This window comes from Trachurus trachurus (assembly GCF_905171665.1).
Source record: "Trachurus trachurus genome assembly, chromosome: 21".
In the NCBI taxonomy this organism is placed as follows: domain Eukaryota; kingdom Metazoa; phylum Chordata; class Actinopteri; order Carangiformes; family Carangidae; genus Trachurus; species Trachurus trachurus.
Genome location: NC_139899.1, coordinates 18436418 through 18460184, shown reverse-complemented (window position 1 = coordinate 18460184; position 23767 = coordinate 18436418). Strand labels below are relative to the sequence as shown.

At 43.6% G+C, this 23767-nt stretch overlaps 1 protein-coding gene across 3 annotated transcripts; it reads right to left on the bottom strand.

Annotated features, from left to right (window-relative positions):
- Window positions 1–74: 74 nt before the first annotated feature.
- dop1b (DOP1 leucine zipper like protein B) lies at window positions 75–19008 on the bottom strand. 3 transcript variants are annotated; one of them, XM_083996321.1, is made up of 38 exons: window positions 18838–19008; window positions 15725–15905; window positions 14992–15173; window positions 14715–14885; window positions 13759–13948; window positions 13507–13605; window positions 13043–13166; window positions 12822–12931; window positions 12543–12654; window positions 12330–12450; window positions 12070–12189; window positions 11826–11934; window positions 11410–11646; window positions 11019–11320; window positions 10499–10902; window positions 10118–10389; window positions 9867–10019; window positions 9604–9704; window positions 9090–9286; window positions 7168–8749; window positions 6399–6498; window positions 6123–6314; window positions 5887–6009; window positions 5666–5800; window positions 5512–5567; window positions 5324–5428; window positions 5084–5150; window positions 4533–4692; window positions 3766–3848; window positions 3566–3675; window positions 3319–3468; window positions 2675–2736; window positions 2224–2352; window positions 1994–2130; window positions 1819–1874; window positions 1570–1713; window positions 1325–1457; window positions 75–1234 (listed from the first exon to the last, which is right to left on the bottom strand). In XM_083996321.1, the coding sequence occupies exons 2-38, from the start codon at window positions 15860–15862 to the stop codon at window positions 977–979; spliced, it is 6924 nt and encodes a 2307-aa protein (XP_083852447.1). In that variant the 5' UTR covers window positions 15863–15905; window positions 18838–19008; the 3' UTR covers window positions 75–976. The 3 variants fall into 3 exon arrangements, with proteins under 3 accessions (XP_083852447.1, XP_083852449.1, XP_083852448.1); XM_083996323.1 differs by having other exon boundaries at window positions 2224–2313; XM_083996322.1 differs by having other exon boundaries at window positions 9096–9286.
- Window positions 19009–23767: the final 4759 nt, after the last annotated feature.

Here is a 23767-nt window from a genome sequence, read left to right as displayed (position 1 = left end):
GAAACTGAAGAAAGGAAACACACCACTTAGGCTTAATATTTAATTTATTGGAGCTTCTTTCTGTTAATTGAAAACTTAACGTGGTCCTTTTAACATCCAAAATAAATTACTTTAACATTCAGTGGACAAAAAAAAAAAAAAAACATCAGGCAGTTGTAAAAACTATCCATGATTAACTACAAAGAAAGGCTGATTTCCCTTGAACACCAACAATAGCAACCATGTATGTTACCGAGGTACACCCATTAATATGGGGTCTCCCGGTGTGCACAAATCACATTCAGTAATTTACTCATAAGACTCATAACAATGTAAATATGTGAGGTCCCATAATGACTCCCATAACAATCAAAGAGAAAGTACTTAGCAGACAGTTGTTACATTCTCATAGTCAGACAGATATACAGTATGTTTGTAATGGAGAGTCTGGTTAGTCAGAGTTATGGAAAATTCAACAGAACAAAAACAGTACTTAAGAAGGTTCTTCACAGTGAATCTGCTATTTGGTGTCAAACAAAAAAACTTACTGAAGCTTTTGCTATTCATAATAACAATAGGTAATCATTTGAGGTAAGGTTTTTTTTTTTTTTAGTCTAAAATGACATAAAACAAAGAGAGCAGATACTATGACACTTTCCAGTTAAGATGATAAGCATCATTGAGAGAGAAAGGAGCATTCCCAAGTAATTTGAAATGAATACCATTTTTTCCTACATACCCAGAAACCCAATTGGATTGACTACAACAAAGTCCCTTGGATTTTCCAGTACAGATTCAGTGTGAGAGCACCTCAGAGGTACATAATGTGGAAATCAGATAAGTTAAAACATTTAAAAACCATTTCCTTTTTTTCTTCTAGTTTTTAATACAACATTATCACTGTTTGTGCCTGTTTTAGGTTTTCCATTTTTATGGCTGCAGATTAAAAAGCTTAAGAAGAGAAACTTGGGTCACAAGAGCTTTCATGCTTGAGTTTTCAACTCTCCATGGAGTCCAGGAACTCTTCTTCAGTGATGAACTCCAGTTTCCTCAGGACTGTGTCCGTACTAGCTGCTGGGTAATCTGCTATCGGGCAGTGGGGCATGGGGTCGCTGTACGGAGGAGGGCCCTGGAAGGAGCAGCAAAGGGTGCGAAGGAAAGGCAACAGCTGGGTGATGGAGCGGAGGGAGCGCTGGGTGAGGAGGGGAAACTCCAAATGCTCTGTGGATGATTCCTCACTCAGCCCATTCAGCGTCTGGAATGTGAGGTCAGGACATCACGATCAGAGTGGGAACATTGTAATTTCATGAAACAAAACACTCTTCAGTCCCACATACGATCTTACCCCATAACGTTGTTGTATCCCCTCCAACACCCTGATGACGTGGGGAATGCATTCCTGCTCGCCCTCCATCAGTGCAGTCTCTGGGCCGTTGTAGCGGCTCACATCCACCTCGGGGACAAATGCCCAGCGGTACCTGTATGTGGACAGTGAAATAGAAAGAGTAAGACAGATATAAAACACCCACACAAAGTATGCAACACCAGAACTAAACGAAAAAGAGTAATGTGTCTAAATTGGACTCTTACATCTGAAAGAGTGGTATCCTGTCTGGAGGAAAAGCCAGGGAGGTGTCGAGGAATTTGCAGGCGGACAGGTACATGTCTAACTCTGCTTGAGAGAAATTCACTGGTCCATTTCTTTCAAGGGCTCCACGCACTGCCTTTGACAGCCTAGGGTAGTAGACAATCATGCAAAAGAAGGACCAAAGTATCTTGAGTAAAAGCATCAACAGGATGTCATAGACAAAGGCATTTGTTATTACAAAATGAACTCACTTTGAGACGTCTTTATCAACCTGCAGAGCTTTCTCTAGACGTACAAAAATGCGAATCTGAAAATCAAGTCAAAAAAAAAAAAAATCCATTATATGAATTAAAAAAAAACAGTAATTCGGCATTGGGTCGGTCTACACAACTCTAAAACCCAGGTTCTCAAAGTTTGAGATCTTACCAGTTCTGTGACCATGATTGGCCAAAGAGATGTCAGGTGCTGTGATGAAATCCGCAACAGGAGAACGCGAAACATCAGGAACATCTGGGCTAGCACAGCAGGGCTAGGGTTCATACGCAAAGCCTCTGTGAGACGCTCTGAAAGGAAAAAAGGTTTTTATAATCCGTCAGTTTTTAATGTATGTTTTTTGATAAACAAATTTCAATATTTATTCAGCAACAGCACCGCACCTTGGATGAGAGGCAGGTAGAGATGGTACTGGTCGATTTCTCCACTGAACATGGCGAACGCCTGGCGCTTCAGCAGCATGGGCTTCTGATCTACATTAGCAAACAGTTTCAGGGAGCCACTCTGCATGCCTACGTCACACATAGATAATGGTTTGTAACAGCAAATAATGAAAACATGCAATTTGAACTTGAAACCACAGGCCCAGAAGTGATATTTTGACAGCACTGTTTTGAAAGCTTCACAACTTATATAAAACCTTGAGAAGGTTCAATTTTATTTTCTTGGATTGATTATTTTCTCAACCTTTGTGAGCTTTCTCAACCCTTCCAGACCGACACATGTTGTATTCTACTTCAGTGAACACAAATGAATCCTGTGTTATCACAGTCTTGCTCTCACCTATAGAAGAAGAGAATTGTATTTTTACAGCATCATAGAGGCTGTACTCACTCATGAGGTCTTTGAACATAGTCTTCTCATGAGTGAGGAGATGATCAATAATGGATTTCCAACTAGAGAGGACACAAGGAAGTGAAGCAGAAGACATTAGAAATTATTTTTCAATTAATTCATGCAAAAAGGGATACACACTTAGCTTTGATTTTAGACTCTTACTCTGAAAAACAGTATAAAAAACATCTGTAGGATTTACCAGAACTCACATTGAAATACTAAGTAAAAACACCTAATTCATTTGGGGGACCAAGCAAAAGCATTCATTTTTCTATCAATACTATGTTTTTGAGTTTGAATGGACAGCATTACATTGAGAGGTTTAACTATCCTGGACCAGATATGCTGTGACATATTCAATATCTAATTTGTCTCTGTAGAAACTAACTAATCATTACTTCTAATTTATAGCAGATCTATCTACAATTATATATATAAATCACAATATAGAGCATTTAAGCTCAAATCTATAACAGTTTGAGAATCCAAACTTGTACTGTATAAAGGGACTTTATTACCTGCTGCCATTGGGACCATACATTCATCACATTCAGCTAATGTTATTAAAGTTACTAAAGTTGTGATGATTCTTCCGTGTGTGTATGTATTTTGAATATCCATCAACAGACAAACAAACTAACCTTGGTGCACAGGAGGCATCCATGGTGAAGAAGAGAGGATCCATGAAGAGCTCAAAGACTTCTTTTCTCCAGGCCCTTTTGGTGTAGGCATACCCACTCAGACTGCTCAGCAGCTGAGCACCTGCTTCAAAGCTGGGCATGTTGTAGGCACTAGATAAGAGAAAGTCATAGTTAAAAGAACTCTAAAAAAAAAAAAAAAAGAGCTAAGGCTCCTTGAAATAACTCAGACCCCTGCAACAGCAGTTACCTGTGGTTCTTCAGGTATGGAAAAACATAGTACATGAGCCGAGAAATGAGAGGAACGGCTTTCTCCTTCTCGTCGCTGCGGTATACCATGTCCAGAAGTGGTGCCAAGATCTACACAGTGAGAAAGTGTGTCAAGCACTACAAACACATGACAATTCAGTCATTAATTTGCTCATCATGAATAAAACCACAGAAATCTACCTCAGCCAGGAGTACAAGAGCTTGCACGCTGTAAACAGACGGAGCTGAGGAGGAAACCATGGTGCTGGCTTGAGCCAGTGACTCTAACAAAGAGAAAGAGAGGGAAAGAATAGTGAGTGATTGGGTCTCAGATGTATTCTCAGTGTGTCTTTGAGTGCACACGCTGGTACTCAGAGCTGAACTTGTGACTGGATGACCACGATATATTAATGCCTCTTTCCTGACTCAGTTCAGAATCAAGTTGAGCACATATTACACATGCAACATAATGGTAATTGTACCTGTGAGTGGAGGCATCTGCATCAATTCATTTATCACTCAGTCAACTCAGTCATCAAGGGGTTTTCTTTAATTTTCACCTTTTACTGTCAATTTATGGAATGAAAATTCAATTCAATTTGAACCAACCATCTGCATGTTTCAAATATCGCTGGTTTTAACTGTGTCTTCACCAGTGTAACCTCTTATCAGTGCTACTTTCAGACGGTACCTGGGGCTACTGCAACCCATGGGGACCACTTGGTTTCCATGGATACAGGAATAGGTGTCTGCTCTTAGGTCAAATTTGAGAAGAGGGTAAAAAAAAAGATGTCCGTCCATGAAAATACTGGGGTAAAGTGCGCCGACAGTGCAGCGTTTCCATGGCAACAGGAACAATTTGCAAGCGCCGACGGGTCCAATTCTGACACGGCCTTCATTTTCTCAGCCAGTGGTCAGGACCTGCAGCTGTGGTCATGCATGAGTGAATTTGTTAAAGAGAAAGTTACCGCAGTGTTCACCGTCCACATCTCCGTCTTCGGGTTCAGCTGCCTCGGGGCAAACCTGCGACTGCACTTTGACCTCCAGGCTGCGGCTGAGCCAACTGGTCTGTTCCAGAGATGAGCCTGCGATCCCACCAACCGCCTCCAGGATCCTCTGGGTCACCTCCTGCATGATAATGTCACCATCGATGACTGCATTTATATTTCCTTAAGTTACCACATAGTTATAGTTACACTGTATAAATGAGAAACCTGGCTTCTCTAACTGGGCATTAAATAACCCTATTTTCTGTTAATCTCTCCTTAAGAGTGTCTCTTTCTACACCACGTACATAAAGAGAAGGTTTCTTTTCTGCATTTTATGTGCATGGCAACACTCCCTGTCTGTGGTGTTGCCATGCATATGTAATGGGTGTGCGTGTAGGTTAAATGCACATCAATTTAACCTGGTGTGCATGAGTATGATTACTTCAGGACACATAAATACACTGATTTCAACACACTGTGGTCACATGTGTTCTTCAATCATAGCCCTAGCAACTGAATATGCTCCATACCTGCAGGTCTCGTGTATCCTTCTTATTGTCCAGGTTTGGGAGCCTGTTGACGAAGTCATTGAGGATTCTGCAAGATAAGAACGTTTGCTGAATATTATATTTACCAAAAATAAATTAATAAATTAATGGAAAGAAAAATATTTAGTAATTTTTTGGCACTTATGAGCTGTTTTTGGAGTGTATACCCCGATATTGTTTATGTAAGAGTGTGCAACAAGCATCAAATGTGTAAAAACTGACCCCAACAGTAAGAAGTGCCCAGGTGGGGCCAGGTTGAGCTGAACAGACTCCCGGAGCAAACTGAGAAGAGGAGCAATGTTTTCCTGCAGAGCCTGAGCTGAAATACTACAGACAGAAATTGAGATTATTATACAAATTCTGCCCTAAGGAATGGACATATTTAACTTAGGTTCGTATCAACTCCTTACCTCTGGATGTAGGAGTAGCTGAACTGCAACATGGGGATATCTACCAAGACTGATTTCTGTTGGAGGAAAAAGCAGACAATTGTTTTGAAAATCAGAGAAAATAAATTATTAAAGTACTGATCATCTGTGTGTGGGTGTATGTATGTTTGCTGACCTGGTCTCCTTTGATCTGATGAGGTTTCTTCACAACCTCTTTGACTAGATGTAGGATGCTGTCCGTATGTAGGGTGTTCAGTGATTTTACCAGATCCACAATGGTGAGTCGGGCCTCGCTGGCCATAGGTAAAACCTGAAGAGGACAAGGATGTTAAGATGCAGGCAAAGTACTCGAAGGCCGATCAGTGACTTTGTTTAGCAACACACTGCAGGTCTTACCTTGTTTCTATGTCTCCTTTTACTCTTCCTGCTGCTCCACACCACTCCCAGTGAGGCCATCAGCTGAACTCCATACTGGCCGCTCAGAGGGACCAGGAACTGTAGAATTCGCTGACGTAGGATCTACACATACAAAACAACATTACAGGATCAATAAACACAGCTCTTAACGTATATCTCTGTTGGCATAAAAGCCTGCAGAAATATATATGTACGTATATGTTAGTAACACACACCTTGGTGCTCTTGAAATAGACAGAGGTTGAGGTGTGTTTGCTGCTCTGGCCAGAGTCAGACGCTCGCCTCTGGAGCTCCTCTCTCATGACTGCACCCCATAACAACGCCATACTGCTGAGCATGTCTGGCAGAGCTTCAATCACAGCGTTGCGGGCATTACGGACATCCATAGGATCACAGGCAACCAGGGACTGACAGAGAGAAGAAACTGACATTACTATAGATGTAAAAAGTACAAATGTGTGTGTGTTTGTGTGTGTGTGCTTGCTCCTCACCCTCTTGTTGTCCAGTAGACAATAGTGTGTAATGGTGGTCAGGCCTTCGAGCAGAGTCAGAGGGTAGTCAGGGGCGATGTTCTCCCTCCTGCCACCGAGACTGATCAGAAGACACGATAACAAATCAAATATGTGATGTGACCTGTTAACAACCATCCCACTTTTGGTGCAAAAGCCCAAAAATAATATACCACATAAATTGCTGTCATATCACTAGTTTCATGCTCTTGCATCTTCCTCTAAGACAACATACTGGAGTAAAGCTTGGGTGCATTTTATTTTATTTTTTACATTTCTGGACTATTTTTGTCCTTTTCCTTCATCTGTGACTAATAAACTAATAGCCATTTCTTGCTCATTTTTTATGATTTATCACAAAAATTGTAAGAGTATACGCGCATCCCTTGCTTGGTGTGCTGGGCTAAGGGGGAAGCTTCAAAAGAAAAAAGAAACAGCCCGCACAACCTCGTTATGCTCCAAATATTTTTACTGACAACGTTTCGGGCTCCTCAGCCCTTCATCAGGTCATTATCATGCTGATTTATCACACACACGAATAAATAAGATCATAATCTTCAAAATTATTACCAAGAATTATAAAAAATGTATTTTGGTTTTGGTCATGGGGCCTTTGTGGGATTGACTGGTGGTTTACTAGACACTGAATATCAGACAGCCTTGTTTGAAAAAGACAGATTGAACTATTACATGGTCACAGTGTACAAAACTATAGAGCTGAGAGCTTGTGTTTTGAGGTGGTGTAACCTACCTCTGACTCGTCTTTCCCCCATCGTGCTCGTACAGCTTCACCAACTCGTCCAAGTTCCTGCAGATCTGACTGATGAGAGGAGCCACGATGATGGCCAGGGAGCGTCCCAAGTAGGGCAGCGAGCAGCACAGCAGCGACACCCAGTGGGGGTGCATGGCGTAGCCGTACTGAGGCTGCAGGGCCCTGGCAGCGGCAGAAACAAACATCCCCTGGGCTGTGATGCGGTGACTCTGGACGTACTGGGCCGCCTTGATGGACTGCTGGAAAAGGACCGCGGTTTGCCACTCGCGAGCAAGCGGGGTGGCGGCGGTCGGGGATTCACGAGGTTCCCCCGTATGACTGGGAGAGCCTCGTGAATCGGACCCACCGACCCACACGTGGTGCTCCAGGACTATGAGAGCCTGAAGGAGTTTCAGTAGTTCCATTTGTAAAGGGTATTGTTCCTGTCCCGACCCTGATCCAACATGCACCAGGCTCTCCTCTGACAGGCCGCCGTGTTCGTCCAGCAGCTCCACATTTCTGGGCGGTCCCTTGTCTGATCCCCTTTGGCTGACGTACATGGATGCAGAGAGCGTAAGCAGAGCGTATTGCTGCACTTTACATCCTGACAGGAGTCTGCGGATGGCCTCCAGACTGGCGCCGTTGCCCTCTTGTCCTCGGGCCACGCAGCTGAGCTGGTTCACCATCCGGGTGAGCACCTCCACGCTCTTCACCTGAACTTCCCTGTTGCCCTGCAGGTCCAGAGGCCCCAGGCTCAGGTACGAAGGGTAATGGGAGCGCAGGAATCGCAGGCACAGCGACACCAGCAGCTCGATGAGAAGGGACGGGGGCACGGACGGGGAGGAGGAGGGGGAGAGCAGGCCGCCGTAGAAGCCTTTGCCGTCCTGCGCCTGCTGATGTCGCTGCAAGAGGTTGGAAACCAGGTTTAAATGTGCGGCAGAGCTCGTGTCCAGAGAGGTGGAGGAGAGAGCGTCCACCAGGGGGCACTCGGCGCTGCTCCTCAGCAGGCTGTCCAGCAGCGCCAGGCCTTGGAGCAGATGGCGCCAGCCGCCCGCCACAGGGTACAGCAGCACGTGTCGGAACAGAGAGTCGATGGCCTCTCTCTTTTCACGCTCCTGTTTTAACAGACGAGACCGGGCCATGGCCTCCAGCTCCAGATCCTCTTCGTCCTCGCTTGACAGCGAATCAGACGCCTGCGTGTGCCCGGACTCCACCCTCCGCAGGCCGTTGACGTCTCCGCCTTCCTCGATGCTGCGGTACGGAGCGGAGCAGGAGCTGGAGTTCTCCGTGGATACCTGGGCGCCGCTGGTGTCGGCCGACTCTGTGTGTTCGCTTTCGGCCTCCTCATCCTCCTCCGCTCTGTCCTCCTCCTCCTCCGTCTCTTCGCTCTCGCTCCTCGATAGCACTAAAGAGTCCAGTGGTTTGACCGGCTCTGGACCGCTGTCTAACTCCGCCCACAGGGACTCACGGTCCACGATGTTGGCGAGATTTAAGGTGGTGACCTCTGTCGCCATGGCGTCCGCAGATGTCCCCGACGTTTTGGTGGAACTTCGACTTCTGCTGCTCAGACCTTTCAGGTTACCTACAAAGCAAAGGAAACGTCATCTTAAAGAGGAACTATACAGGATTTCTATCTCGTCTCTGCGGCACTGCGACACAAACGCACCCCGTAACCCATAATCTCTTGTTTATAACACGTAAGACTACACAAATATACACATCGTATATGATATAATGTTATGTGCCGCTCTATTGATTGCTTTCTCGCCGGCTTTGTTGCAAACAAATGCACATGGCCAGGAGGAGGGTTAGCAAAACAGCAGAAAAGTGACCAGACTTGCATAGTTCCCCTTTAATAAAGCGTTCAAAAAAACCACAAACATTTAATTGACTAATTCAAAACACACACTGTGGATACATACACTTACCAGCAGTGAGATTTTGTTTGATGTTTTGAATGGAGCAGCGCTGGGTGGAGGGGTGGAGCAGTAACAACAGAATAGGCTCCAAGATTCGGATCACGTCATTGAGAGACAACGCCCTGACCAACCAGCACTGAGCTGCTGCACGTATCGAACCGTCGGTGCAGCTCAAACTATCCACCACAACACACAGAGACCTGAGGGAGAAACACACATTTCAAGAACAGATGTCAGCAGCTGCATATTTGCTTGGAATAAACACAAGTGACACTGCTTCACTTCAGGTTTCACTTCTCACACTGTAGGACATTTGCATGAACTTTTCTAAACATAGTTCCCACTTTGCCAGTTTCAGTAGCAGGTGAATCTACATTTAGAGCAGCACCAACCCACATGTGGAAAATTTAACAACATAAAAGAAGGGCTGAGACTAAGTATAAAAATACACTGGGATGACAGAAAGAGATGCTATATTTGTCCTAAATGCATTATATTTTTATGAACAAGTACTAACCGGTCAAATGAGCGGTTGAGAGACATGGTCCTGTTGGTCTGTATCTCTCGGGTCAGGTGCCACAGCACTGTGAAGCGGTGCAGTGCTTCCAGCCTAACAGCCTGCAGCGGACAAACAAAAGTCAAACCACTGGCTTATTTGCTCAGTTCATTACATGTCCTAGAAGATCTGTTTGTGTGACCCAGTTAAACTGACATATCCAGAAGATGCTGTGAGGGAAACGCAAGTGTGAGAACAAGTTGTTGTTTCAGGTGAGCGCACACCTTGTCTTTGTGTAACAGAGCCTGACAGATGATGTCTTCGCAGATCGACGACGACGGAGCGAGACAGTGGAGCCTGTAAAAGAGTTCCACGCAGGAAATGTGCTGCTCTCTCCGCTCCACATCCAGCTGGCTCCACAGCACCTGGGACACCCTCTGCATCACAGCGCAGAATCAGAAAACACAACATCTGAAAATACAGCGTTTATACACACCGGCTCTGAATAATTCAGACGCTGGTACGATGATATTACCTGGTAAAAATCCGTGCCCTCCTCTATGGCCCGGAGCACAGCTGGGTAGATGGGCGGCACGGTGACCATCTGCAGTCGTCCACTCAGAGGGTTGGAGTCGGAGGACTGGTAGCGTCTGTGTTTGTCCTGGATGACCAGCACTAAGGACTGGGAGTGGTTGATGAGTTCCAACAGGGAGGCAACCGCTGTGTGTTGAACGTTGTAGTCCCTGGACAGGCAGCACAGGGTCATCAAGGACCTTAGCCATACTGGCAGGCTGTCCACGTCAGTGCCTAAGGAAGACAAAAAAACACATTAATTACTTCATCTTTGTGGGTTAAAGCGTGTACATGTCTGTCATTAAGTCTGCTGCAAAAAAACACAACCCATCTGTGAGCTGACCTGTGTGGCCAAACATGTCCGTATGGAGAGCCAGAGTCTCGTCTTCGCTTAAGTAGACAGGGAAGGTGGTGCACTCCAGCAACAGGTGGCAGGTGGCGGTGAAGGCCTGTCGACAAGCCTCAGAGATCTCCGCCTTGCCCCGGGGCATGTAGCCCGCCGCCCAGTCCAGACAGCCTGGCTTTACACGCTCCTTTTTCTTTTCCAGCGGGGCTGAAGAGAGCTGGGCGTCTGCTGCAGGTCGAGGTTTGAGTTTGTTTGGGGTGAACAGTCCAGTGAGTTTGTCTTTAATTTCACGCCCTCCCATGCTCGTCAACAGAGTCTTCTGATCCACGGAGGTGTCAGATGTGTCCGGCTGCGGCGCTTCCTCAGGCCCCCCGACATCCTCCACCTGTACGAGCAGGTATCTGACACATGACAGGAATAAAAAATAAAAATTTAGAGATCACAGTTGGTCCTTAAAGTCAATTTATATTGCAACAATTTATATTGCAACAATTGGGACAATGAGACAGTAGTTTACCTTGTGGTTATGAAGGACAGTATATCCTGCAAACAGCCAGTCATTGTGTCAACGCTGCCTCCCCTCCTCCACACTCCGTCCCCCTCTTTGTAAATCCCATTCCCCTCTGCCCTCATCCCCATCCCTGGTGGGAGATGCTGCTCTGATGGTGAAGCACTGATCCCCAGTCCGCTGTCCTCAGACCTGAGTGCTGCGTAACTACCATTTGCAGGCTCTGCATCATCTCTGTTCAGCTCCTCATCCTCATGGTGACCATTAACTTGAGTAACACTGCCATTTTTCTCTCCATCCTGCTCAATCTCCTAGATAAAATACAAAGTTTGTTGTGAGGCACAGTCAATTATAAAAAAAAAACTTCAAAAGTAGACAGGAAAAATAGAAAATCTCTAACCTGAACTTCTTTGCCTTCCTCCTCTAGCGTCTGTGACTCCGTTTCCTCCGAGTGAGATCCTGCCTCCAGGTCTAAGTAAGCCACAGGCATTTGGATCTTACTGAGGACCTTGAAGCAGGCACGCAGGCTGTGTGTGACGTCCTCCAGACTGACGGTGTCCATGTGGGCGCGCAGGGTCCGCAGCATGATGCCCAGCATCTCTGGGAGGAACTGGAACTGGATGTCAGCATGGAGCTCCTGAGGGTAAAAAGAGACATGTAGAAATGACTAATTGTGTATAAAACTTTCTTCAGGTTTGTATTTGTATGTATGAGTCAGGACTGAGTCACATAGTGTTGAATAGTTGTCAATATTTGTTTCGAGTTAACAGCAGCTGATGACCAGAGGGATGCAGCAGGGATGTGTGTGCACTTTACCAGAGGAAGAACATCAAGGAGGAAAATGATGAGATTGGACATCTCTGTGACTGAGGGAGCAGGATGACTGCGGTCCTGCTGAGGAGGCGTTGGTGGATCATCTTTTTCACTACAGAGAAAGAATAGAATAAAATAGAATCTAGACACGGCATAGTGAACTCAGCTATTCACTGATCGGCTCATGTTTTATAGATTAACATGTCATGTAGTCTCAATTCAACTGTCACAGTCAACCCTGCTGTACCTGAGTGAAGTGCAGAAGCGTCGTGTCATGTACTCCCACAGGTATTCACTGTTCATGGAGCTGACGAGCATATTCACCGTCTTTATGATCTCTGATGCATTTTTATTCTCTTTTATCTTGCTGTTGAAGAAAACATAGCAAAATCACCACCTGTGTCTGTGTTCACTATTTCTTTCTTTTTTTTTGCAATTGTGTCATATACGTATTATCAGTGAAATGATACATTCAACGGTGAACGTCCTCTCATCTGTGACTCTCACCTGGCTAGCTGGTTGCCTGAGAGCCCTGAGCTGGTGATGGTGTCCTCCCCCAGCATCTGTCGACAGTAGCTGTAAAAGGCTCGGACCACCTCCAGCAACACATTGCTCAAAATAACTGGACCTGAGCAAAACCATCATAATAAAATACATTTAAATCAGTTTAGCATAAGGCTGACACATTGACAGAGAGAGGCGGATCAAGTTATTGCCTACCGATCTCTGGTTTATCCAGCAGGCTGACAATGATGCGGAAGGGCCTGAGGTATCCAATCACATTCTCAGGGTCACTCTCAACATCCTTCTGTTTGAGGATGTTAATCAGAGCCTGGAGTCACATAAATAAACAGATTAAAATAAGATAAACATTGATTAGTGCTCTGTTTAGAACAACACATCTGACAAACCAAAAACAAATGAGAATCTTTCACTTCAAGATTGAGAGATCAGTTAGTATACAAGTACTTTTAAGGTTTTAGCATGTATGTGCATTACCTGTACAAGGAAATCTCTGGAGTAGGTGCTGAAGTAGTATGATGTATGATCCTCTGCGGTGGAGGAGAGAGTCTGGTGTGGGGCCACCATTTCCCCTTTTGTGTCTGTGCCTGAAAATACATGTATATGTGCATGAGGACAAACGACAGCAACTGAACTGAGAGACCAATGACAATAAAAGTGGTATGATGACACACGGTTTGTATGACTCAAGTAAGCACCTAGGAGCCAGGCGTAGAGGCGTCTGTTCAGGGACATGTCTCTGCGTAGCAGTGTGAGTGAAGCTGCAGACACCACTGTGGTCATGTCGTCCTCACTCAAAACAATACAGGTCGCTGCTGGGTCCTGCACAAACAACACACACACACACACACAACAGTGAAGGAGTGGTACAGCACTTGCAATTTTCAATGAAGAGGGAAGAGAAAACAAAATTTATCACAGATAATTCCTAGCATCATATTTTCATTAAAGATGTAAAGCTGCTGTCTAAGTCTGATACATACTGTATGTATTACACACAGTGATCTAACTAAGACTCAGTTGAAGAGGATTTTTTGTCATCACTATGTAATTTTCCCCCAAACAACAGCAAAGGGTTTCATTGGGCCTCAGTCCATTGAAATAGAAACATGCTCTTTAAAGGCCACCATAACTCCCAGAATCCTTCACCTTTCACACCTACCAGGCATGTGGCAAAGGGGAAAAAGAAGAGCAGGATTTCAAGCATGTTCCTCTGCACCAGGGCGTTTGAGTCTTGCAGAGAAAGACACACTGACTTCACCTGGACACACAGAGAAGCCGAGATTTCAATCAGACAGAAAACAAAAAGATGGCGATGCAGAAAACCGTTGAAATACACTGAAACATAATACAAAAATATTCCTCTTTGTGTTGATCTTTGTTACTAAATGTGTTGTAAGACACAAACACTCACCACTAGGCGGTGGTCGTAGCCTAGCATGTGTGCCTGCTGCTGCAGGGACGCCATACGGTCGAAATGCGTGACTATGAAGACTGAGGCGGGCAGCCGCACTGAGGAGCTGACCACCATGCTGCCCCACAGGGCGCCGTAAAACACCTGCTGACCCACCAGCAGTGACAACTTGATCAGCAATGCATCAGTCCTAGACAGAGAGAGAGAAGACAAAATGAAGAGAACTCACTGACGTGTGTTCAACAGTACGTCTACTAATAAATCTATATTTCTGAGCAGCAGACCACCCTCGTGGTCATGCCAATCAATTCTGATCAAAACAGTCGTTCAGTAATAAAGCTCTATTTACACATCATCACAGACATATACATAGTTGCATGTTAAAGTTTGGGCAAAACATGTGTTTTTGAAATGAAAACAACCCCTGCAGCAAACAGATAAAGAGCTGAGCCCTTCCTCAAATGTTAATATCTTGTTACTTCTGTAATCATGCAATCTGCAAATGTTTGAGCCATTTTTTTAAAGCCCCTGAATTTTTGCATACAACTCTGAAGTGAAATGTGAATCTTAATACCAGGGAGGACAAAGTGAAGTAAGATACAACTTCCTCTCCTGTGATGAGTCGGTACAAATAAAAATAATCAGAGAACAGATAGGTTCTGAACAAAGTGAGGCTTTATCTCAAGTTGCACAACACTTGCTGAACACGCCAACACCTTAAAAAGAGCAGTTCCTCTTTAGAACATCTTGAAGGTATATATAAGACTTCATTTATAATGTTAGTTTAGGATTAGGATATTGTTTGGAAAAAAGGCTGTTCTGTGAGAAAACTACATTTAATCCCTTAATCCTTTCAACTTTACAACACTGCAAAAAAGCAAAGAATATTCAAACAGGTAGTAAATAGTATTTTCAGCAGGTTGTCTCTTCTGACTAAAGCAGTGTGAGGCGTGTACCTGTCGTAGACATCCAGACCCTCCTCTAGGCCTGGCAGGAGTCCGGTTATGAAGGCCTGAAGACTAGGCAGCAAAGCCCGCTGAAGTGGGAGATAGTAACGCTCATACAGCGTCAGCAGCACAGGCTTCACTGCCATGGCTGCATGGCCCAACAGTGGGAACAACCCTGAGCTAAAAACCAGAGAGATACAAAAGTCACAAAAAAAGCTGCACTGGTAATCAGGTCAGTATCACTCTCCTTGAAGCAGTAAAACAATGAGGGTATTGGTATTTTCACCTGTAAATGAACAGATCCTTGGCCAGCCATTTTGTGCCGATGATTTTAAAGATGACCTCATAGGTCTCCAGAGCCTTGAGGTGCACGCCGCTGGGCAGGGCCGGATGTAGGCACTGTGCCAGGCGCTTCCCTATGATCAGCCTCTTGGGTAAGAGTGAGTAGCGGAGGTTACTCTGCAGGGCCTGAGAGAGACAAAGAGAGAGAAAACGTGAAGGAGCTGGATTGGTCTTTCATCAAAGAATTAATGCACTGAGGCAGAATTCTGCAAAAAACACATAAGACTTTAAATAAAACAACACAACAGACACTGGATGAACAGGATTTTGCATGAACATGAACATTTTCTCTCCCTCACATTTGCAATGTACTTTAAGGACTAATTTTTGTGCATCGACACACACACACACACACACACACACACACACACACACACACACACACACACACACACACACACACACACACACACAGACACCAAAGTAAATATCTGCTCTGCATAAATGACTACAAGCCTTGAGCAATGAAGTTGTAAAGCACATAGTCAAGATTAAAAAGAACTTCCTCATAACTACAGAGAACTGAGACGCATAAGCTGTGAAATTAACACCCACAAAAACAGTCATGGAAAAAAAAATACAGATGTGAAATCATTTCTAACACAAGAACACAGGTTGTTGACACAAGCCATTAGCAGGTTTAGTGTTACAGGTAATCTAAGAGCACCATACTGTACCTTATTGAGCTTTCCCAGGGAGGAGATTAGATCAGCCCACTCACTTGAAGACTCAAAGTTTCGCAGCGCTTTCTCAATGACTGCCGCATAGCTACGGTAACGGTAGTCATTCTGCAGCTCTAACTCCTCGGGATCCATGTTGCATCAGTCTGATCCCAGCATGTTCAGCAGCACAATGTGTCTGGAGGAGAGGCGAGACAAATGAGAGGTTTTGAGGGGGGAAAAAAACAGCAAGTTTATCGAGCTGGAACGAAAGGAACAAGTTCTGTGAGAGTATCTGTATGTCTGCAACCTGCTGGATTTCCCTCTGCCTCTGAGGCTTGTTTATAGCAAATAAAATTAGCCAATTTAGCTCTGTTCACTGACATACACAAGCTCTGAGGCAAAAGGAGACAAATGTCCTCATTCATGACCGGTCGGTGTTCGTCTGACTGACCTGTCTCTCAGTCTGACGAGGGAGGAGTCCCAACACAAACTATGAATGCACTTCTAGAGAAAAACAAGTTATGGATTGGGTTCGGAGAAATAGGCCCTACAGCTTGTCTCACAGAGAGAAATCTGAAGCTGCATTAATTGAGCTTGTTGGCCTCTTGATGGAAAAAATGGAGCAACGTAGACAATTTATCACCTCAAGTAAAACAAACAGTGAAGTTGTGGCCCAGAAAACCAAAATAAAAGAGCTAAAAATACTTATAAAATCTCTACGGACTGGATGCTAATTCTGTATGATCATCTCGACAACCACTTGTACCTCAAATAAAGCTGTATGATCCTTTGTTTATTCAACAATATTGATTAATGCAGATTTAAAAGGGTCCTGAGAAAGAACTTAACCGTGGTATCTTATCTTATCTTTGGCCTCACTGGCCAAATAACACACCTTCATTTTCTACAGAGCACCCGGCAGCTAAATACATGATCTAGAAAGAGTCGCTGTCTTGCTTTCAAGCACATGGCACAGGCGGTGGTGTGTGAGTTTGTTTGTGTGTGTGTTTGTGCCTGTTGTGTGTTTGAATACAGCTAAACAGAGAGATGGGTGGGGGAGTGGCATGGCAGGATTAGAGGAGCACAGACATCTGGACTCCCCGTGGGCGAGCCGAGTGGAGCTTTACGATGGTGGACAAGCCCAACAGCACGTGCTGAGGATGGCAGTGCATTAGAGCTGAGACAAACAGGTGACTGCAGAAAAATGATCAGTGATAACTCAATAACTGACAACTCTTCTGGGTCACTTGCAAAATAGAAATACCAAGTTAAAAATGTGGAAATATGATATGATTTATGCCACCTCATATTTTTTTACAAACTAAATACAGTGGGTTCTTTGACACTCAATCAAAATAAGCAATTTAAGGACTTAGCCTCCGATGACCTTTGATAGGAAAACCTGCAGTACAATGATAAAGTAGGCTAATAAAAAAATCCAGTCCCAGATCCGTGGGAATAAGGGAGAGAAAGAGGAGGATTGTTTCTTGTGATGAAACAAACCTGACAGTGTGACAGTCAGCGAGTAAGAGAAATTTGGGGACATCGCTCGTAAAAGGAGAGAACGATGAACTGCCAAGCGATGGAGAGTGAGGAAAACAGCATTTCCCCTCTTATCTCCTGAATGGACCCTGCAAACTGTCCATAAATAAACCTCAATGGTGATTCACAAACTCCTTCCAAACAGTTACACTGCAGACCTTTGTTAAATAAACCACCATGAGGCAACCCTACCCGACAAACCCAGCAGATCTATTAATCAACATTGACTTTTAAATAAAAGATAAGATGTAAAACTGTTGGAAGGGGTTCATTAATTCTGGTTATTCACCAACCAAGACAGTTTACAGTTGACAGTTCACACATTACGTTGATAAGCTGATACTGACAAATTAGGAGGGTTTGTTTGTTTATGTTTTAGTGGTTAGGAGATAAGTGTCACTGGTGCCATATTTAATTGATAGAATAATTGAACAGTAGGCTATATAATAACATGTAGAGAGGTAACTTTCCTTTGTTTACATGAATCAATGTTTGGTCCACTTTGCGTAAAAAAAACATGGCATTCCATCGTGTTTCACTAACTGTGCCTTGAAATGATCAAATAGCTGAAATATAAGCCCTTCTTACCAATGAAAGCCACATGCAGGACTCGTGACCTCAGCATTTGTAAAGACCCATAGCTACAACCCAGTCACTGGTGGATTAGACCCCCTACTCTCCTCCCCACTGACAGCTTTGATATTAATATTTAAGTACATCAGGAAAAGCATGTGAAAGATGGATCTGTCTAAAAGGCAAGTGTTGCTTAATTGATCCTATCCTGTGCAGAGCTGGCTGAGATGTTTTGAATGCACACAGACCTGTGCAATCATCAAGCAAATGAGGAACATAAATACTCTGCTTATTCATAGGTAACAGCTTGATAATCAAATTGTGAAGGCCGAGCAGAACTGATCGCACCACCGCAACTTCCTTATTGTATGTACACAAGCCCAACACAAGCCAAATATGCATTTCCACGGGCCTGTTGTTTTGCAGAGTGTGTGCTTTGAGGGTGGACACTATATGGCTCACAGCGAGCCCAGCTGTGGACTGTGTCACCTGACTGACACCACCACTACAACAGGCTTCAATGTGATGGTGTTTGGCTGCGAGATTGCACATGAGCAGACACATGCACAGTGCACAGTGCACACCCTCCAACATTAAACTGACTGAGAGAGCACATAGTTGGCTGCTGCATCTTAAATGCTCTGTGATCACACTGAAGCATCAGTGGACACTATTATGTAACTGCACGACCTCACACCACAGACTGGGTGATAAACATCTCTGCTTTCATGACTATGTATGTTTTTCTGCAATTAAAAATGCGTGTACCACTAGCTTATTCGCATTTTACCATTAGCCTATTTCAATTTCACAATTATGGCAATATAGCAAGCTAGCTATAGCCATAATAATGTAACTTAACACGTATTTAAACGACCAGGTTTAACATTTCTAGTGTGAGATAAAAAAAAATAACAAGCTCCTCTGGTGAAATGAACACAGCATGAGACGCTTGGTCGAACAGCACCGCCGCAAACAATATTGTCCAGACATCAGGTGCATTAATGACTCACCAATTGGGAAACGAGCCGAGAACGAACCGGAACACACTCGCTTCAAAGCCCGGTCTTCATGCTCAATATCCCACCTTAACGAGACACCAAAGGAAAACCGTAGCGAACTAGAAATCTGTCCAAGAGGATGCGTGAGTCCGCAACAAACCGCTTCAGCAGTAGCAGGACTGATGATGACAGCCCCAGCTAACGGGGCGGGATCCTCGCGCTCAGCTGATCCACGGTTCACTTCCGCCCAGAGAAAGGGCTGGGGTGGGGCGGGGGTGTTTTTGAACGGTGAAAAGGAGATGTTTATCTTTTAACTGTCATTAAAAAGTCAACACACCACCAACTTTTTTTCTTAATTATCACCCGAGGCCAAAAAGGAGAAAGATAAAGAAACCAGTTTCTCTTCGCGCGGTGTTAATATGGAGATCCAGACTTTACTGTGAACTCACTGCCCTCCGGCTTTGGTACAGTCCAGGATGTGCCGTGTTTACAAACCTCTCACCTCACTGTCAGATATTTTTTGACATGAGCACACTCTCTTAAATATTTATTCAACTCGTATAGCCTATCAGAACCCCTCCCCCCTATATGTAAATTTAGACCCAGGTAAGCTATAGGGCTATTTATATATGTCTATGTCTATGTCTATGTTGTTTCCATCACCTCACTGAGATAGGGGACCATCTCAGCGGTCTGCACTTAACTAAAAAGAGCGCCCTAGATGACGTCATGAAGGCCAATGCACGTGCAAACGGGATGATTGCGCAGGTGTAACAACTTTAATTTGCGAGCGCCCGTGCCTCCCCCCTGATGCCAAGATACAATTAAATATCTATTGTAAACGAAGCTTTTAGTGCTTTTGTTCACTTGCTGAAGTTATAGCTATATTCAAAATATGATAGTAACTATTGGGCTATATTTAGAGATCTGATTCATGAAAACAACAACCCCCGCCAGTATCTTCTGGAGCCCCTGGTCTGAGTCCAGCAAAGTTGTATTTTTTTTTCATCACGTGCGCACGAGATGATAACTTGTTTACGCAGGATAAGTATCTTGTGCGCACGAGTTATCATCTTTTGCGCACAACATGAACATACAAATACACTAGCCTATGTCTGGGTTAACTCTGCTCGAAAATAATGTTGATGTGGTGGAGCCCTACAGTACGGAAGCCGAGAACGGCCAGGTCCGTATAATTTTTTTTATTACCGTTTTCTCGTGATAACGACTTATTATTTCGTTATCTCGAGATAACAAAGTCCGTTTTCTCGTGATAACGAATTAGTTTATTTCGTTATCTCGTTATAACAAAGACCGTTTTCTCGTGATAACGAATTAATTATTTCGTTATCTCGAGATAACAAAGACCGTTTTCCCGTGATAACGAATTAAATTATTTGGTTCTCGGCTTCCGTACAGGATACTTGTTGGGCTCAATCTGGGCTCAACCAGAGACGTTCTAATATTGAGGCTCAACTCAGAGACTGACTGCGAGGTGCTCCAAGCAGACTGTAAAAAGAAGAAGGCTCCAAGTCAATCGTCACAGCTGGCTGCAGGCTGGAGCCAATTGAGCACACCTTACCGGTAAGATACCCTTTGTGTTAGTTTGTTTGCTGGACAGCGTTTTTGTTTAGTTTAGTTTAGTTTTTACCGGTTAGCCTAAACACCTACCGCGGCGCTACTTGCTGCCATAATACATCCATGCTTGCTGCTCAAATAGGCTAAAGCCAGAGACGACTTTGCTTAAAGCTTACGAACAAGTGGCTGTCAGAATAGCAACCGACAGACGGCTGCGATTTCGGGGTTTCTACACTGACAAAACCCTAACGAAAGCTAGTGCTAATTTAGCAAGATGTAGCCTAATAAAGTGTTTATTAGCAGTGATGTGATGAGTGTGTTTACATTATGGTTAGTGCGGCACAATGCATTACAGTGATCAACTTAAAATGTGTCTATTAAATAATCAGAGGAAGTAGCCTATGCCCTTTTGTATTTAAAGTTATTAAGACGCAGCCAAGAGTTTAACAACTGTGTTACAGACGCTAGGTTCTGACTACATTTACTGTGTTGACTCTCTAGATCACTGCGGTCACCATGCATTTTCTCTCAGCCTTGAGAGAAAGGGGCGTTCTCGAGGAGAACCTAACAAGAATGGCAGAGGACAAGGTGAGTTAACTGGAGAGATGAGATGAAAGTGACTATTGAAGAACAAGTAAATGATTTTGGTCCACTTTTTATTTTTAGGTCACTATAATAGTACGCTAAATATGATCTGTACCTGTACCTGTATTTACCTATACAGAAAGGATACACATTTACTACATTGCAGCAAAGGTAGGGCACACACCCTTGCTGTTAAAAACAATTAGGCTAAACAAAACAGCTTTGGCTATAGGCTAGTGCAGTATAGTGTAGTTCAGAGTTTGTCACCAGGTTCACACTGGTGTGTTGATCAGAACACCACTTCAGGACACAAATCAGTAGGCTATATGTTTGAAAATTGTGTGAAAATTAAGGGCTTGCTTTTGGTCCTCTTTCCTTTTCAGTAGCACATAGACATAGAACATAGAACAGCTGGAGCTTACAGTGATGAGTGTGGGTTTTCAACAAAAACAATAACGAAAATATACTGAGTGAATGGGCTCTATGCACAGCTCCAGCACTTCCTGAATTTAAGGCAGGTCCTTCATTTTCTGTCTTACATTATTGGACAAACTGATTAATCCAGGTGTGTCTGAGTAGTCACAATGGTCAGACACACCTGGATTAATCAGTTTGTCCAATAATGTAAGACAGGAAATGAAGGACCTGCCTTAAATTCAGGAAGTGCTGGAGCTGCATAGAGCCCATTAGAACAGAAGTGACATGAATAGAATTATAGAGAAACTTGGAGCATTTTTTTGCGCATGAGTGTTCATTATTCTCCATGTAGCTGCGTGCCTTGCGCGCTCACAGTCTGAAGTGGCTTCTACTTTTTATTGTATTTTACTTTTTTACTTAGCTACTACTCTCACAGAAATAAACATAAACTCAAAATACTAATTACTCTAATATATGTAGACGCGGATGGTTAATTTATTCAAATACAATTCTCAACTCAGGTGTAAGATTTTTCTTAAAGTAGTGAACTGCACAGTAATATGCTGTGGCTGATTTTGGTCACAAGGTGGCAGTATTGAGCCATATTGTGTTCATAGATTGCATATAAAAATGGATGTAGGTTAGAAGTGACTTTATGAGCAACACCACCGGGAACCGCTGGGGGCTTACTCAATAAATGTATTTCATAACTGATGACGGTGTCAACAGCAAAGGTTCCTCATCCTAACATGTTTATTTTTCTGTTCACATTGACGCCACACACTTTCAGGGTGAACAGAAAATCTGAATATGACTATGGATTTTTAAGTAGGTAACTTCATATTTCAGTTTTTACATTACGTACTGGGATTAAATTGTAATGAGTATTTCTTTAAAGCAGAAGTAAGCGATCCGGTGGTTTTGGCTAACTTCTTGTCAGCAGATGGAGTTAGCAGTCCCCGCCCTCGTCCCTACGTCACCACATTCACATGCGTCCCTTGGCTGCACACACAGAGAGGACCGCCCCTTTATGCCGTTCTCTCTTCTCATTGGATAAAGGTTGTAGGATACAAGGAAAGTTTTCTCCTGGGCTCAGAGCAGAGCAGAGTGACTGACAGACCCGTGTTTCAGACCAAACACTCTATAGAAGTGATTGCTGTCGGAAGATACAACTATTTAAGACTTATATTAACACAAACATACCGCTTACTTCTGCTATAACTGATTTACCATAATCTTGTGAACAATGTAATTGGGTACTTTGGCAAATTCATGTTTTCAGTGTCATTGAAATTGATAAATTGACAAGAATCATCAGGAAAATAGAAGCTCCATATTCTCCATTATCTCTGGATGCTTTCTTGTCCTTTCAAGGGAGATCTAAATTAAACCACTTTTATTTTTCTTGTGGGTATATCAGTGTGTGGTGGTCTTTGTGTTGCTGTTAAAATTCTTACCAAGTATGCTCCATTAACCCCCCCCCCCCAAAGCAAAGTAATAAATAACGTAATTTCACATTTGAATTGAATAAACCGACAGACATCAACTGTCTTGTAACTCAGTCTTGTAACCATGTTGCATTGGGGTTTGATGATCATCACCTTACAGCAGGAAATGTGTCATTATTATACAGTACAGATGTTGTGACTGGCTAATGACTTTTAGTTATGGCAAGGCCCATTTTTACAAGCAGTTTGTCTCAAAGGGCTTCATATAGCATCATAACAATGTCCTCTGCTCTTAAACCATCACATCATCGGAGGAAAAACTCCCAAGAAAACCCTGAACAGGGAAGGGAAAAAAAGGGGAAACCTTTGGTGAGAGACGAAGTGGGAAAGGGTGAGAGACAGAGGAGGGATCTGTCACTTGTGTTTTATGCCCCTCAATGACCACACTCTTCCATCTTCCTTGTTACCCTCCCAAGTGCTAAATATTAGAGCCACTGGCCACACTAAGCCACTAATACATTATTTCATATATATTTGTTTGTTTATTTTTAATCACAGTTAGCAAACAAGTACAAAATGAATACTTCCAATTTAGAAACTGGTTAGAGGTAAAAACCCAATCTCTCTCTGAACAGCCCTGTCTGAACCTTCTTTTTCTGTAAGTGATGGTTACCAGTAGATGAATAATGTCAAAATATCTGTTTTGTGTTTCAGATCGGTAAAGTTTCTTGGAGAAGAGGAACTTTCTGTTTATATTCCTCGATACGGAGACCGCGTCTTTGCAAAAAACTGGAAGGACATATCCTCCAGTGAAATGGGTGACAGAGAGGAAAGGAAAAAAATGTTGATAAATAACCTAAGAGAGAAGATGAAACTTCCATCCACAGCAAACAGAAGCATTAACTCCAAAGAAA